Source organism: Oryza sativa, chromosome 6 (assembly GCF_034140825.1).
Source record: "Oryza sativa Japonica Group chromosome 6, ASM3414082v1".
Taxonomy (NCBI): Eukaryota; Viridiplantae; Streptophyta; class Magnoliopsida; order Poales; family Poaceae; genus Oryza; species Oryza sativa.
Genome location: NC_089040.1, coordinates 15,521,235 through 15,533,936, shown reverse-complemented (window position 1 = coordinate 15,533,936; position 12,702 = coordinate 15,521,235). Strand labels below are relative to the sequence as shown.

At 44.5% G+C, this 12,702-nt stretch overlaps 1 protein-coding gene across 4 annotated transcripts in view; it reads right to left on the bottom strand.

The window, feature by feature from the left end:
• LOC4341008 (1,4-alpha-glucan-branching enzyme 3, chloroplastic/amyloplastic) overlaps nt 1–12,440 on the bottom strand; it is a 29,834-nt gene extending 17,394 nt beyond the window's left edge. For 3 of the 4 annotated variants that reach the window (XM_026026329.2, XM_015788862.3, XM_015788864.3), the window contains exons 1-8: nt 12,085–12,440; nt 11,243–11,314; nt 11,049–11,113; nt 7,777–8,473; nt 7,147–7,330; nt 6,981–7,070; nt 5,953–6,028; nt 5,386–5,493 (exon numbers count right to left, since the gene is read on the bottom strand). In XM_026026329.2, coding sequence (XP_025882114.1) covers nt 5,386–5,493; nt 5,953–6,028; nt 6,981–7,070; nt 7,147–7,330; nt 7,777–8,473; nt 11,049–11,113; nt 11,243–11,314; nt 12,085–12,383 — 1,591 coding nt within the window. In that variant the 5' untranslated portion in view covers nt 12,384–12,440. The remainder of the gene's footprint in view (nt 1–5,385; nt 5,494–5,952; nt 6,029–6,980; nt 7,071–7,146; nt 7,331–7,776; nt 8,474–11,048; nt 11,114–11,242; nt 11,315–12,084) is intronic. The other variant, XM_015788863.3, reaches the window with a different exon arrangement.
• Between the last annotated feature and the right edge of the window lie 262 nt (nt 12,441–12,702).

Genomic DNA, 12,702 nt, shown 5'->3' with positions numbered 1-12,702 from the left:
TACGGCGTCAAGGGTTGCGGGCGAACAAATTTCGCCCACCCACGCCCTTCACCATAGTGCCAATATGGCACGGCGTCAAGGGCTGCGGGCGAAGAAGTTTCGCCACACGCCATACCCTTCGCCATAGTACCAATGAGGTACGGCGTCAAGGGTTGCGGGCGAAGAGGTTTTGTCCACCCACGCCCTTCGCCTTAGTGCCAATAAGGCACGGCGTCAAGGGCTGCGGGCGAACAGGTTTCGCCAACCCACGCCCTTCGCCATAGTGCCAATATGGCACGGCGTCAAGGGCTGCGGGCGAAGAGGTTTCGCCACACGAGGCACGGTGTCAAGGGCTGCGGGCGAACAGGTTTCGCCAACCCACGCCCTTCGCCATAGTGCCAATATGGCACGGCGTCAAGGGCTGCGGACGAAGAGGTTTCGCCACACGAGGCACGGTGTCAAGGGCTGCGGGCGAACAGGTTTCGCCAACCCACGCCCTTCGCCATAGTGCCAATATGGCACGGCGTCAAGGGCTGCGGACGAAGAGGTTTCGCCACACGAGGCACGGTGTATTGCCACACGCCACACCCTTCGCCATAGTACCAATAAGGTATGGCGTCAAGGGCTGGGGGCGAAAATAAGTTGCTTCCAAGCTGGGGGGCTACGAGGCTACCCTAGCCTCTGGAGCCTTTCGCCACACCCACACCCTTCGCCACAGTACCCGCAAGGTACGGCGACAAGGGCTGGGGACGAAAATGAGTTGCTTCCAAGCTCAGGGGCTATGAGGCCACCCTAGCCTCTGGAGCCTTTCGCCATACCCATACCCTTCACCACAATACCATTAAGGTATGGCGTCAAGAGCTGCGGGCGAACAGCTTTTGCCACACGCCATGCCCTTCGCCATAGTACCAATAAGGTACGGCGCCAAGGGCTGCGGGCAAACAGGTTTCGCCACACCCACGCCTTTCGCCACAGTACCAGCGAGGTACGGCGACAAGGGCTAGGGGCGAAAATGAGTTAAGGAGTTGCTCCCAAGAGCAACCGAAAGAGATTTATCATTTTTCAAGATGCTCCAAGGGGCCGGCAAACTCAATTGGACACCTGAGTGTCAAGCCGCCTTCGATGGGCTAAGGCAGTACCTTCGGCACTAGTGTAAAAATCCGTTCGAAAAAGCATTTTCTGCCGATTCGGTATGCCGAAAGAGTTCATTACCGGCAATAACAAGCGGTTTGACTCCGAGAAGTCCAAGGAAATGTGCGAGGGGCTAAAACTTGAAATCGAGTTCGCATCGGTTGCACACCCGCAGACAAACGGGGCAGCCAAAAGGGACGAACGACAAAACCCTAGCAGCACTAAAGAAATGACCGTAAGCCGGTAACAATTAAAAAGGTCGAAGTGCTAAAAAGACCGAAAGCCGGCAACGGTCAAAACGATCATAGTACCTAAAAATACCTTTGCCAAAAGGCAAAAAGGGGAAAGTACGAGCCGAACAGCCGTAACACGCACCACACCCCATTTATTTGCCAAAAAGCAAAGTTACAGATAAATTCCATTGCCCGCCAAAAGGCATTTGGACTTTACATCCGATTCATTAACAAAAGCAGTCCTCAAATGGCGAAGGACTACCCCCTTGAGCATCTTCTTCATCGCTAGTTGTTAGATCAACACAAAAAAAAATTTAGCGGTGAAGAAGGAAAAACGGGGATAATGCTGCGTCGACGCTGGGCAATGGCAAACTGACGCTTAGTCATATAAAATTCATGGGTGTCTTCGCCATTTTTGTGTATGATATTTCGTGGAAAAACCCCAAGGCAAACATTTGATCGATGAAAACGCCAGGGGGCCGATACGAATCGGCCGAAGCACAGCTCGCCGAACGTTGAAACCGCGACAGCTCGTTTTCGGAAAACATACCGATCGTCGCTACACTCGACTTATGCAAATACTTAAGCGTTTCTGGACGCACATGCCAAAAGTCGAGAGCGAATGATGAGGGCTGAAAAGTCAATGTGAATTCCTTTCGCTAACACGCAAGGGGGCCGACAGGCCTTGCCCTTCCGAACGTACAAGTTACAAAATGCAATGATAGCGAAAAGAAACATAAAAACACGCACAAGCTCCGTCGGGCAAAAGCACATACGTGTTATACAAAGGAGCAAAAAATTACATCATCCGTTTCAGAACATTTTTGCCTCGCCCCTACTAAGTCCCGCGAACACGGTTCTTCATCTATACTATACACGACTCTAAGGGGGGAAGGAAGCGAAATACACACCGACGTCAAGCGATAACAACTTGATGATTAGTCATTTCGAAGTCTAACCAAAGTAAGGCAATGGCATCGTGGCGCTGGATGTGGCACCGGTCGTAATCCTCTAAGGTTCGACCAGGATGTCTTCGCCTCCAATTCGCCATTTTGACAACCACATAGCTACATAAAAGGCGAACGCTTGATCGACGAAAACGCCAGGGGGGCGAAACGAATCGGCCGAAGCATCGCTCGCCGAACGTTGAAACCGCGACAGCTTGTTTCGGAATAAAGATACCGAACGCCGTTACATTCAACTTACGCAAAACACAAGCGTTTTTCCCAACGCAAAATGCTACGAGTCGAAAACGGAAGTCGAAAGCTGAAAAGTCAACAAATCTTTTCGCCAATCCCCAAAAGGGGGCCGAACGCATGAGTTTCGGCGAAATCCCCGCTAAAACAATAGGGAAAAGGGGAAAGAAAAAAATACAAGTCAAGAATCGCGCAAAGCAGACAAACTTGGCAAAATATAATCACCCAGTGTCATAATACAGCTTCGCCATTCTCGAAAGGCGAACGCCAGTGTTCATATTTTTTCTGCAGGAGTCTAAAAAGAGGTTTCGGCAGGAACATCGGCCGAAAGGGGACGCCTCATGCCATACCGTATAGTTTGCACGGTCTCGGCCAAAGCTCCTTACTCACTCTTGCCCGTGAGGGGCTTGTTGGAGGCATGCCATGAAGCCCTTCGGCCGGACCTGCCGAAACTATAGTACCATCAAGGATTCAAGCCAAAGACGTCAAGGCCATTCAGGCGAAGCCCTATGGCGAAAGCCATAAGCGAAGATGGCGAAGGCTGGAAAGCCGCGTCGGTATTCCGAAAGTAAAGGCATCTCGGGCAAACTACAAAGACTTCGCCATGACGAGTTCGGCATCAAGGAGGCCCAACAGGCTGCCCCCGGCCTTTTAGGCCCGTTTGCCATAGACCAGGCCCAGCCTATCAGCCCATTAAAGGCCCATATGTGCAAATGACACTGCATACCCATGTAAATGTCCCTTTCATAAGGGCAACCATGTAAAATCCCCTGTAACCCTAAACACTAGAAGGTGCAAGCTTGTGCTAAGGCTATAAATAAACCTCTAGGGCCATGTAATGGGGGGATCCCCAAAAATATTTCACGAATCAATACAATTGCTTTTACATTCCAACTGCTGTTGAGAGAACCACGCCTTTCGACGTGGCATAGTTGTCCATTCGACAACAAACATTAATGCTAGGCATGTCAGTACAAATTTCATGGGCCTTTTACTTAATAGTATCAGTATGTTACTTCTACCAATCAGTTGTCCATATGAACAGGCAAGTACACAGGGCACAAATCAGGTCAAACAGCTACCAACTAATCATTAAATTCATGCAATATATACAATATGAATATCAAGTTGAGAGGAAATTGCACGATTTTTTTCCTGTGTATGGCCAACGTAACCTATCATATATTATGCTAGATGTTGACTGCTATTGTTTTAACTTTTACTACTGCTGTTGGACCAAATTATTTAGGGTAAATTGGATCCATGCCATTGCAAATGTGCCTATTTAGATAAATGTCATTACAATTCATCTATTCGTAGCCGTGCCACTAGAATATTACTACCTCCGTCCCATTATAAGTGCAACCATGAGTTTCCACGCCTAACTTTGATCGTCCGTCTTATTTGTAAATTTTTTATAATTAGTATTTTTGTTGTTATGAGATGATAAAATATGAATAGTAATTTACTCGTGACTTTTGTTTTTAATTTTTTTCAAAATTTTTCAAATAAGACGGACCGTGCCACTGCCATCACGTTTTCCTCCATCTCCTTTTTCCATCTTCTTCCTTCTCTCTTCCCATCTTCTTGCGTTGACCACGCTGGCTGGCAAGCTCTGGCTCCCTCGGGGAGGAGCTCCACGGCATCAGCAATGACTGTTGAAGGGGAAGGGGTAGAGCAAGAAGGATGGCGGTTGATGGGGCCGGGGATCATTGCCCTTCGTCTCTGCTCCTGCGGCGTCGGCGTCTCCACCGAGCTAGATCTTGCAAATTCCATCCTCTTCGGCCGGCGGAAGGAGCTCGGGGCAGGTGGCGGCGAGCTTGTGCTTGAGTAGGCTGGGGGCGCGAGGGCTCAAGAGCCATCATCGTCATCGTTGTCGTCGACTCACTCCCATTTGTACCGGCAGATCCAGACAGCGAACCCCGTCCTCTCCGGCCAGCGGGATAAGATCGAAGACGAGCGGCCGCGGCATGAGGTCCGGAACGTCCCCTTCCTTGTCGACGCTACAATAGGTCGCCCGCCAACGAGCATGGAAGCAGAGGTAGTCACCCGCCAACGAGCACAAAAGCGGAGGAGACCACCTTGTCGCTCTTGGATTTCGAGGTCACCGGCACCTAGCACGAGCGCCTTGAAGCCGCCGCCTCTAGCAACCTGAGCTGGACACCACCCCACGCTCGGGCGGGCCAGGCCTCTGCGAGCGCCACCTTCCTAGTCCCCGGCCACCCCAGATCCGGGAGGACGTTGTCACCGCGCCCTTGGCCATCGCCGTCGCCTCCTTGGCCCTCGCTACACCGAGCGTTGTTTGGCGCGAGTAAGGAAGAGAGGACAGGAGAGGGAAGACGACGGGAGAAAGGAAGAAAACTAAAAAAAAAAAAGGAGAAGCATGGAAAATGTGATGGCAGTAACACGGTCTTAATTTTGTAAAATTTCAGTGGCACAGCTACAAATAGACGATGGTAATGCCATTTATCTGAATAGGCAAATTTACAATTGCATGGATCCAATTTACCCAATTATTTATCAAGTTAATCTTGGTCTACAAGAACAGGATGCTTTCCTCATATTAAGCAGTTCAACCCACCTATAAATGTTTGTAAACAAAACTGTAAATTTGGCTCCTATGAGCAAGGATGATGGTCCTTCTTGAGTTTATTAAGTTGAACTCATTTAGTCGTGGTAAGACATTTGCCATAGAGCAAACATGGTGAATGAAAACTTATTATTTACAAATTGAAACAATACAATAAAAAAGCAGAAAAAGAGTTTACATATAATTCTACATATAATCCTCAGTAAAACAAAGTTTACAATAAGGAACAAAAAGCAGTAGATATAATGTTACGTACCGCTGTGGAAGTAACAATCATTAGAACCATCAAAGAGGGATAAGCCAACCAATTCATCTGCTGATGCATAGGAGTGGACAATATCAAGAAGCACCACTAATCCAAGGCCTGAGCAAACCACAAGGGTGTGAAAAGGCACAGATGTTAATTCTTGTGACTGTTTCACTTCATAATATAGTGCTACCAAATTATAGGACAATTTGCTACAGATATGCCACTTGTGATATTTCAAACTTGCATGCATAACAGAATGCATGAAAAGCACCAAGAAGATATCAAACACAAAGACTTCATTGTTATTTTTAGAGTAAATTGCACTTTGCACTACCTAGTAGCACAGTTAGACATACCAAAATGCGATACTCTTTTTACTATGACCTGGAAATTCAACTTTGCCAAAAGCAAGAAAACAGAAAATATTTTAATGCAAAGAACGTTTTGTGCAAGGCCTGCCTCAAATATAACGCGTGCAGTAAGCTCAGGACTACCACATGAATAAGCATGAGTTTTTAAATTACTGTGTGAATTTCCATTGTTGCTCAAAATAATTATATTTGAGAAGCAAACCGTGTGCCTCATCCACTAGTTTTTTGAAGTCATCTGGCGAGCCAAATCTGCTACTGACTGAAAAATAATTGGTGACCTGCAAATACAACACATTTTTTCTAAGACAACTATACAGAAATGGAATATTCTAAAAAGAGTTGAATACAGTGGAAGATTTCTATTGTTTATAAATGCAGTAATCATTTACAGTGTAGCTTCTGGATGTAATTCTACATCGGAGAAAAATCATTGTGGCAGTTATTTTAACAACATAAATTCTCTGATTACAACGAATAGTTTTTTTCCTCCATAACTCCCGAAACCTCCTGAAAGCTAGAAAGTTATCTGAAGCATCATTAGATCCCATGTATATTAGTTTGTAAAAGTTTACGATGTTCATTATTATTGTCTGACTGTATGGTATAGCAGAATATATTTCAAAAATCTCATTTTACACTGTATATATTCCCAGACACTTAGATATATTTGGAGTTTTGGACTACAAAGTACATCACTCTGCTCAGTGTGGTTAAGTGTAAAGGTGTAAACCATAAGTATGTTTCCAATTGTAGAATCAAGGTTACACCACATTTCGTTTGATTTTATCAGCGATCAGCATAGCCAGCATTTTAATGGTTCATTGAATTTAACTTCCATTTGGGCAAGGGTAGCCCTTTATAGTCTTGTTGGAACTCCAGTGGAGTTGACTTGAAGTTTGTGATAGCTTACTCAAAGCAGTAAAGTGTTTACCTGACAGCAGGAACAAGGTTACCTCACATTGCAGAGAAAATGGTACCAAGAATGGGTAAACAATTACATGGCAACAAGGAAAAGGATGGTTTAACAAGATTCCACCCAAGTATAAGTGAATCTACATGATTACAAGCATGATGGGTTCGAGAGCAAGGTTTGATAGAATCCATTATGGGGTTATATTCTGTGATATTATTGCTACCGAGTGGTTGAACTCCAATCTTTGCTACAGAAAAAGACCACAGAGAAATATTGTATATTATTACAATATGCTGTTTAAATCAGTAAATTCTCACCTTATAGCCAACAGAAGAGTAATCCTTGTGTTCCACAATTCCAATCAATTGAATAGCATTATAGCCAGCATCTTTTATATGAGGGAGGACCTAATGGAAGAAACAAAAGTTGATAATGAAGTTAAGAGTAACCACAAAACACCGAAAGGCAGGTGTTAGGAAATACATTTGATGTGAACTCCTGAAATGACGATATTTTTTGCTCCGATCCACTTATTCCAACATGACATTCGTATATCCTAAGTGAACCTTTGACCTTCGGCCGTTCAAATCTCCATTTATAAATTTCTTCTGGAGGAGGATCCCAGTGTACTGCATAGGACTGCTTCCCTTCAGCATCTACACAAAAACTAGAATTTTGAATTATTATTTAACCTGGATTGGAAAATTGAACACGAGAGCTGTGAGCTCGACAAGTAAAGATGGCATTAACATTTAACAAAATAATCTAATAATGTATGTGCAAAGTGCAAGAGCTATTTAAAGTAGAACTATTAATATTACAAACTAAAGAAAAATCTTTGCAAGAAAACAACATGCAACTTGTGTAATCATGTCAGCTTATCACAACAAACCTTATAATTACCAATGATAATAATCATTAATAAACCTGTAGCCATTTATGAAGATCTAGCAATAAAAAAAAATGTGACAACATCTTTTACTAAATCTGTATCGTCATTTACTACCTTTTCAATTAAGTCAGCATTGTACTGAGACAAACTGCAGTACTTACAGTAACAATGACAATACATGTATTGCAAGCCAATCTATAATAATAGAAGAATATCATTACAATGATAAGTTGGGAGAACCTGGAAGAACATAAGTAGCCCAAGCAGGAATGCGTTCCAAACCACCATCAGGAGTGTTAAAATAAACACGGTACTTGTCTTTATGAGAAATTGCTGGAACATATTTCTCCAACCAAGCTTTTCGCCCTTTCCTCATTTCAACCCAGTAAGCAAGAGGTGGTGATTTTCCTTGAAATTTTTCAAATGACACTCGATCGGTTGCAACATTGAAAATGTCAAACTCCTGCCCATTATCAATGATATCATAGCAAGGCAACGAACTTGCTGAATCATCCTTCTGCAAGGCTTTCCACTCATTATATCTTGTTTCAGCATCAGGTATGTCACCTAGTTCCTCCTCTGTTTGTGGACCATTTGGACCAAACATTTGCTCATATAGCTTAGCAACCACCTCTAACCGAGACTTCTGTGACTTAATTTCTCCAGGTTCCCAATACTCTTCGTTCATTCTGTGGATCAATTCTTCCACATCAACACCATTATCACCTTTGTCATAATCATCTGCGTAGTTGTACTCTTGGAAATAATATTCATCTGGTTCTTGCCCTTCCCTAAGTTTATCTTCAAGTATGATAGTCCAATATCCAAAATCATCATGTCCCAAATGACCTTCGCGTGCACAATTTTCAGTAGTTGACCACTGATTAAAATCACCCACTACAGAACAATAACGAGCACCTACATGACATTACAATTTTCTGTAAATAAATGTAACACATACTCAGTTAATGTTAAAACAAAAAAGAATCACAAACAGGACATAATACCCAGAACTATATCAATTATAAATCACATAGTAGCATCTTGATTGTCGAATAAGATTATATCTTAAAGTGGCAGATATGTTCGTGTTGATAAAAACGGTGCATGAAAGAAGAGATACTCCCTCCATCACTAAAAGATTGTACTTTCGGCTAGTCAAAGACAGATTAAGTAGGAGGTTAAAAGACTACTATGCCCTTCATTAGTGCAGAGAGAATGAAGAGGAAGGAGTTTTACTGGTATGATGACTAAAACGAGAAGAAAAGGATGAAGTAGCATTAAAGAGTTCTAGTGGAACCCACTCTATTAATAAAGCCTTTGTGGGAGAAATTCTTAGGCTAAAATTAGAGTGTATAAGGGACGAAGGGAGCAGTTGTTAGTAATGTAGATACAAAGGGAAAACCTAATTTGGGGAGGATAAGACAATTGAAAGAAACCCAAAATAGTAGGTATTGCTTAAATGAGCATTTCAAGCTTTCTAGTGTATAAAGAAAACTATGACGTTTACATCATTAAGTTATCTAATAGTTCTTTAGGATGCTGTCGTCTTTTTGCATAAACTTTATGCCCTCTAGTATTTCTATCTCTTAGTAAGGTCAAGCATCGCATAGTATGCAGGATGCTTTCTTTTTTCATTGAGCAAGAAAAGAATAATGTAAATCCTATAGTATTTCCCACTTCTCTAAGAGCAAGTCTAATAATATAGCCCGCTGCTTACTGTAATAGTCTGTGTGGCAGTGTGATACTTCCATGTCAGCTACAGATATTCATACAGCCAACTACTCCAACAGCTAGCTCTAGCACAAATCCAACATATACTTTATGGGCCCACATTCACCACGTTCTCCATCTTTCCTTCCATTTCTCTTTTTCTACCTCCATTGTTACAGGCTCATCGGAGCAGTTTTGGAGCACGGATCTTGATAGACAGGGGACAAGAACGCCACAGACTAGCTCAGGGTCCGAGCCCAGCACCATTGAGCTGGAGATTCCGTGGGACATGGGCCATCCGCAGTCACCGAGCTCGGTAACAAGTGGGACGAGCACGCTGCCACAGTGCTTGGGTGTGAGCCGCGGAGCTCCAAAGCTCTGGATTGCCCAGCTCCCTCAACCTGTGGTGTCCTTCCTATCTCAGATCCAGCGCATCTTCTCTTTTACTGGTCAACTTCTTCAGTTCCTCCTCAAGATTCCATTCTCTTGTTTTTTAGATAATGAGATTCCATTCACTTGTTGCTTGCCAACGTCGAGGACCAGTCCAAGGTAGTGACACCGCGGACTTGGCATCGTCGGCTGCCTGGAAGGCTGGAACCCACACGGATTGCAGCATCAGCATGGGCTGCACTGGGCGAAAATTTAATGCGTCTAAATAGGAGCGCGCGAGCAGCCAGTGACTAATTAGTCACCGGCTTGTGCTCTCTCTCCCCTCCAGCCACCATCAAAATCGACGTGGCCTACTGGTACGGCCCTATTATACCTGCTCTAATAGGCATAGTTATAAGAGCCACACCAACATGATGGCCTGGATTAGACCAGTCCAGTAATCAGGACCATTTGTACAGTTGACCCAGGAAAATCCCGGTTCAACCAATGGCTTTTTTTTCACCCAAGCAAACAGAGAGGTCATTTCTGCCGACCCACAATATCAGATGCAGCATGTGGAGCATCTAAAAATTACGTGTGAGGCTCAGTTCAAATCCAAGACCTGTCGCTTCACACTGCATTGGATAACCAACTAGGCTAATATTCTCTAAAATCTGTTTAAAAGTACAGTATGGCTCATGAGATCCGACTGTTGACCCATCGGTTAGACCATTGACCCAGTCCAGTCTAGATCAGCAGAATCTTAGAGACAAAGTGGAGGGAGAAGCTCTGGCCAGCGAACCAAGGACGAGCTGCCTATTTTTTATCCTCCGACCTTTGAAACAGGGCCATAACAGATTACATGTTGATGTGTTACAATTGTAAATACAGATGATCATGACAGCCTTTGTGTGTTAAAGCTGGTTCTGCTGGGGACATAGCAGCAAAATGCAATCATCATTTTGTTCAGAAGAGCAAAGGATTAAGAATATTATCGCACAAGAGTTGTAAATAGCTCCATGACAATTTTCACATCATCTTGTAAATTTAGTTAAACATGCTTTCTGTTATTTATCTTCATACACATATATCAAGATTTAAGGTTACTCCATCCAGCCAAAAAAGGATGTTGCCTTGGACTTTTAAAGGTCAATGAGAATCTTAAATATTTAGTTCTTTTGCATAAATCTAAAAAGAAGTGACAGTTGTAATGTAATAAAAGCTTTTGTTATCACAAACTTGGTTATATCATTTTCATGTGCCCAAAACCTACATTTTAAACAGTACATATTGTCAAAGTTGTGTTGAGAGCATGCATCCTAAGATGACATTCTTTTGTGACTGGAGAGAGTATTAATTATGGCCGTATAACAGACTAGCAATGCAGACCTGTCTCCAAGATAATCTATACCTGGTGCCCACTCCATGAAATCCACACGGTGCTGCCGATGTCGATGCATGCCCATTAACTCAAACCTATATCAGCAAAAAGAAAAACAGAAAAAAAAAAGAAGAAGAAGCACGAACAGGCCAATGGGCACATCACACTACCAAAGAACCCAAGAATGACAACAAAACCAGATGCCAAGATGGTAGGATAATTACCCAGAAGATGCCTCTTTCAGATCAATTAGACGAGAGTGCAGCTCCCATCGACGGTCTTTCAAAGCTTTGTACCTAATAATAAAAAGCGAGATAAGATGAGAGAATCTGTTCACATATGATCTTACTGATACGATGCTTTTATGATGCACACGCTGGGTTCTATCATGGAATCAATGCACAAACTGCTATATTTAGGCTGGTCTGTTGCATGCTTAGCAGCAACTCTCCTTCCTGGCTTCCTTGTCTCCCTTCTCGCAGTGTTACTTCATCAGAGCTCCTTGTTTTTCTGGCTGTACTTCATCAACCTTCTGGTTCATCTCCATACCTTGCCCCTCCTTCCATAATTCTATCTACAGTTCAACACCTAATTTGAAACTATGGAACTTCCATCAGCCTGATTCTGGTGCTAAGAAGCTGGGTTTTTTTGCCACTTCGCCAGCACCACCAAGAAGCTGGAATGGCTGTCAGCTGTTGCCCACTTTCCCTCACCGCATGCAAACAGGCTGTGCTCATTTGGGAAAAAAAAAAGTACCACCTCTTTTTCTGATGGATAACTAACTAGTCACGCAAATCAAGCCCACCCTACCAAGGAAGCAATTCAACGATTTCTTGACAAAATCACAACCACTTCCACCTCCTGTTTCTGACGGTAGGGGGAATTAGCTAGTCAATGCGTACAAAAATCCCAACCATTTTGGAAAATCAGGCAAATCTGTCAGCAATATATGGAAGGAGATGTGTACAAACACCCAGTCAAGGCATCAGTCGACCAGTTAGAACGAATTTAGCAGAGGGGAAACCGGAGGTTGCACCCTGCCATACGAGACGCTCGGAGAACGTACCGGTCACGGAGGAACTGCGCGAACGCGCGGTCGGAGATGCCGTGCTTGGCGAGGAAGCCGACTGGGTCGATGGCCTCGCCGCGGCCGGGACGCTGCGTCCGCTGCTTCTGCTGCCAAGGCCTGGGCGGGCGGTCCTGAGAACCGGCACGACCGGAGGAGGAAGAGGAGGAGGCGCAGCTGCAGGGGCAACCCTCCCGGCGGCGGAGGCCTGAGCGGCTCGCGAGGGGTCGGCGGCGGTGCGCGGGGACGAGAGGAGGAGGTGGTCGCGGGGTAGAGAGGAAGAGAGCGCAAGAATCCATTGTTGGAGAGGGGAGGGGCGCCGCACCGGCCGGAGGAAGGAGGAACGGGAAAGGGTCGGGGGAGGGGGTGGGGGTTTAGGAGAGGGATAAGGTCCCGGCGCGAGGGGGCTGGGGTTCAGGAGAGGGATAACATGTTCAGATAACTAGAAAATACCCCGTGACAACGAAAATAAACAACAGCAGATTAGTGGGCCTACGGCTTTATCTTTACAGACACTTAACTGGGGTATAAGCCAGGACTCCACCCAGGACTTCTTCTCCAGAGCTTATCTTACTGAAGGGAAAAAGATAGAGCAAGAATAAGTACAACCACATTACT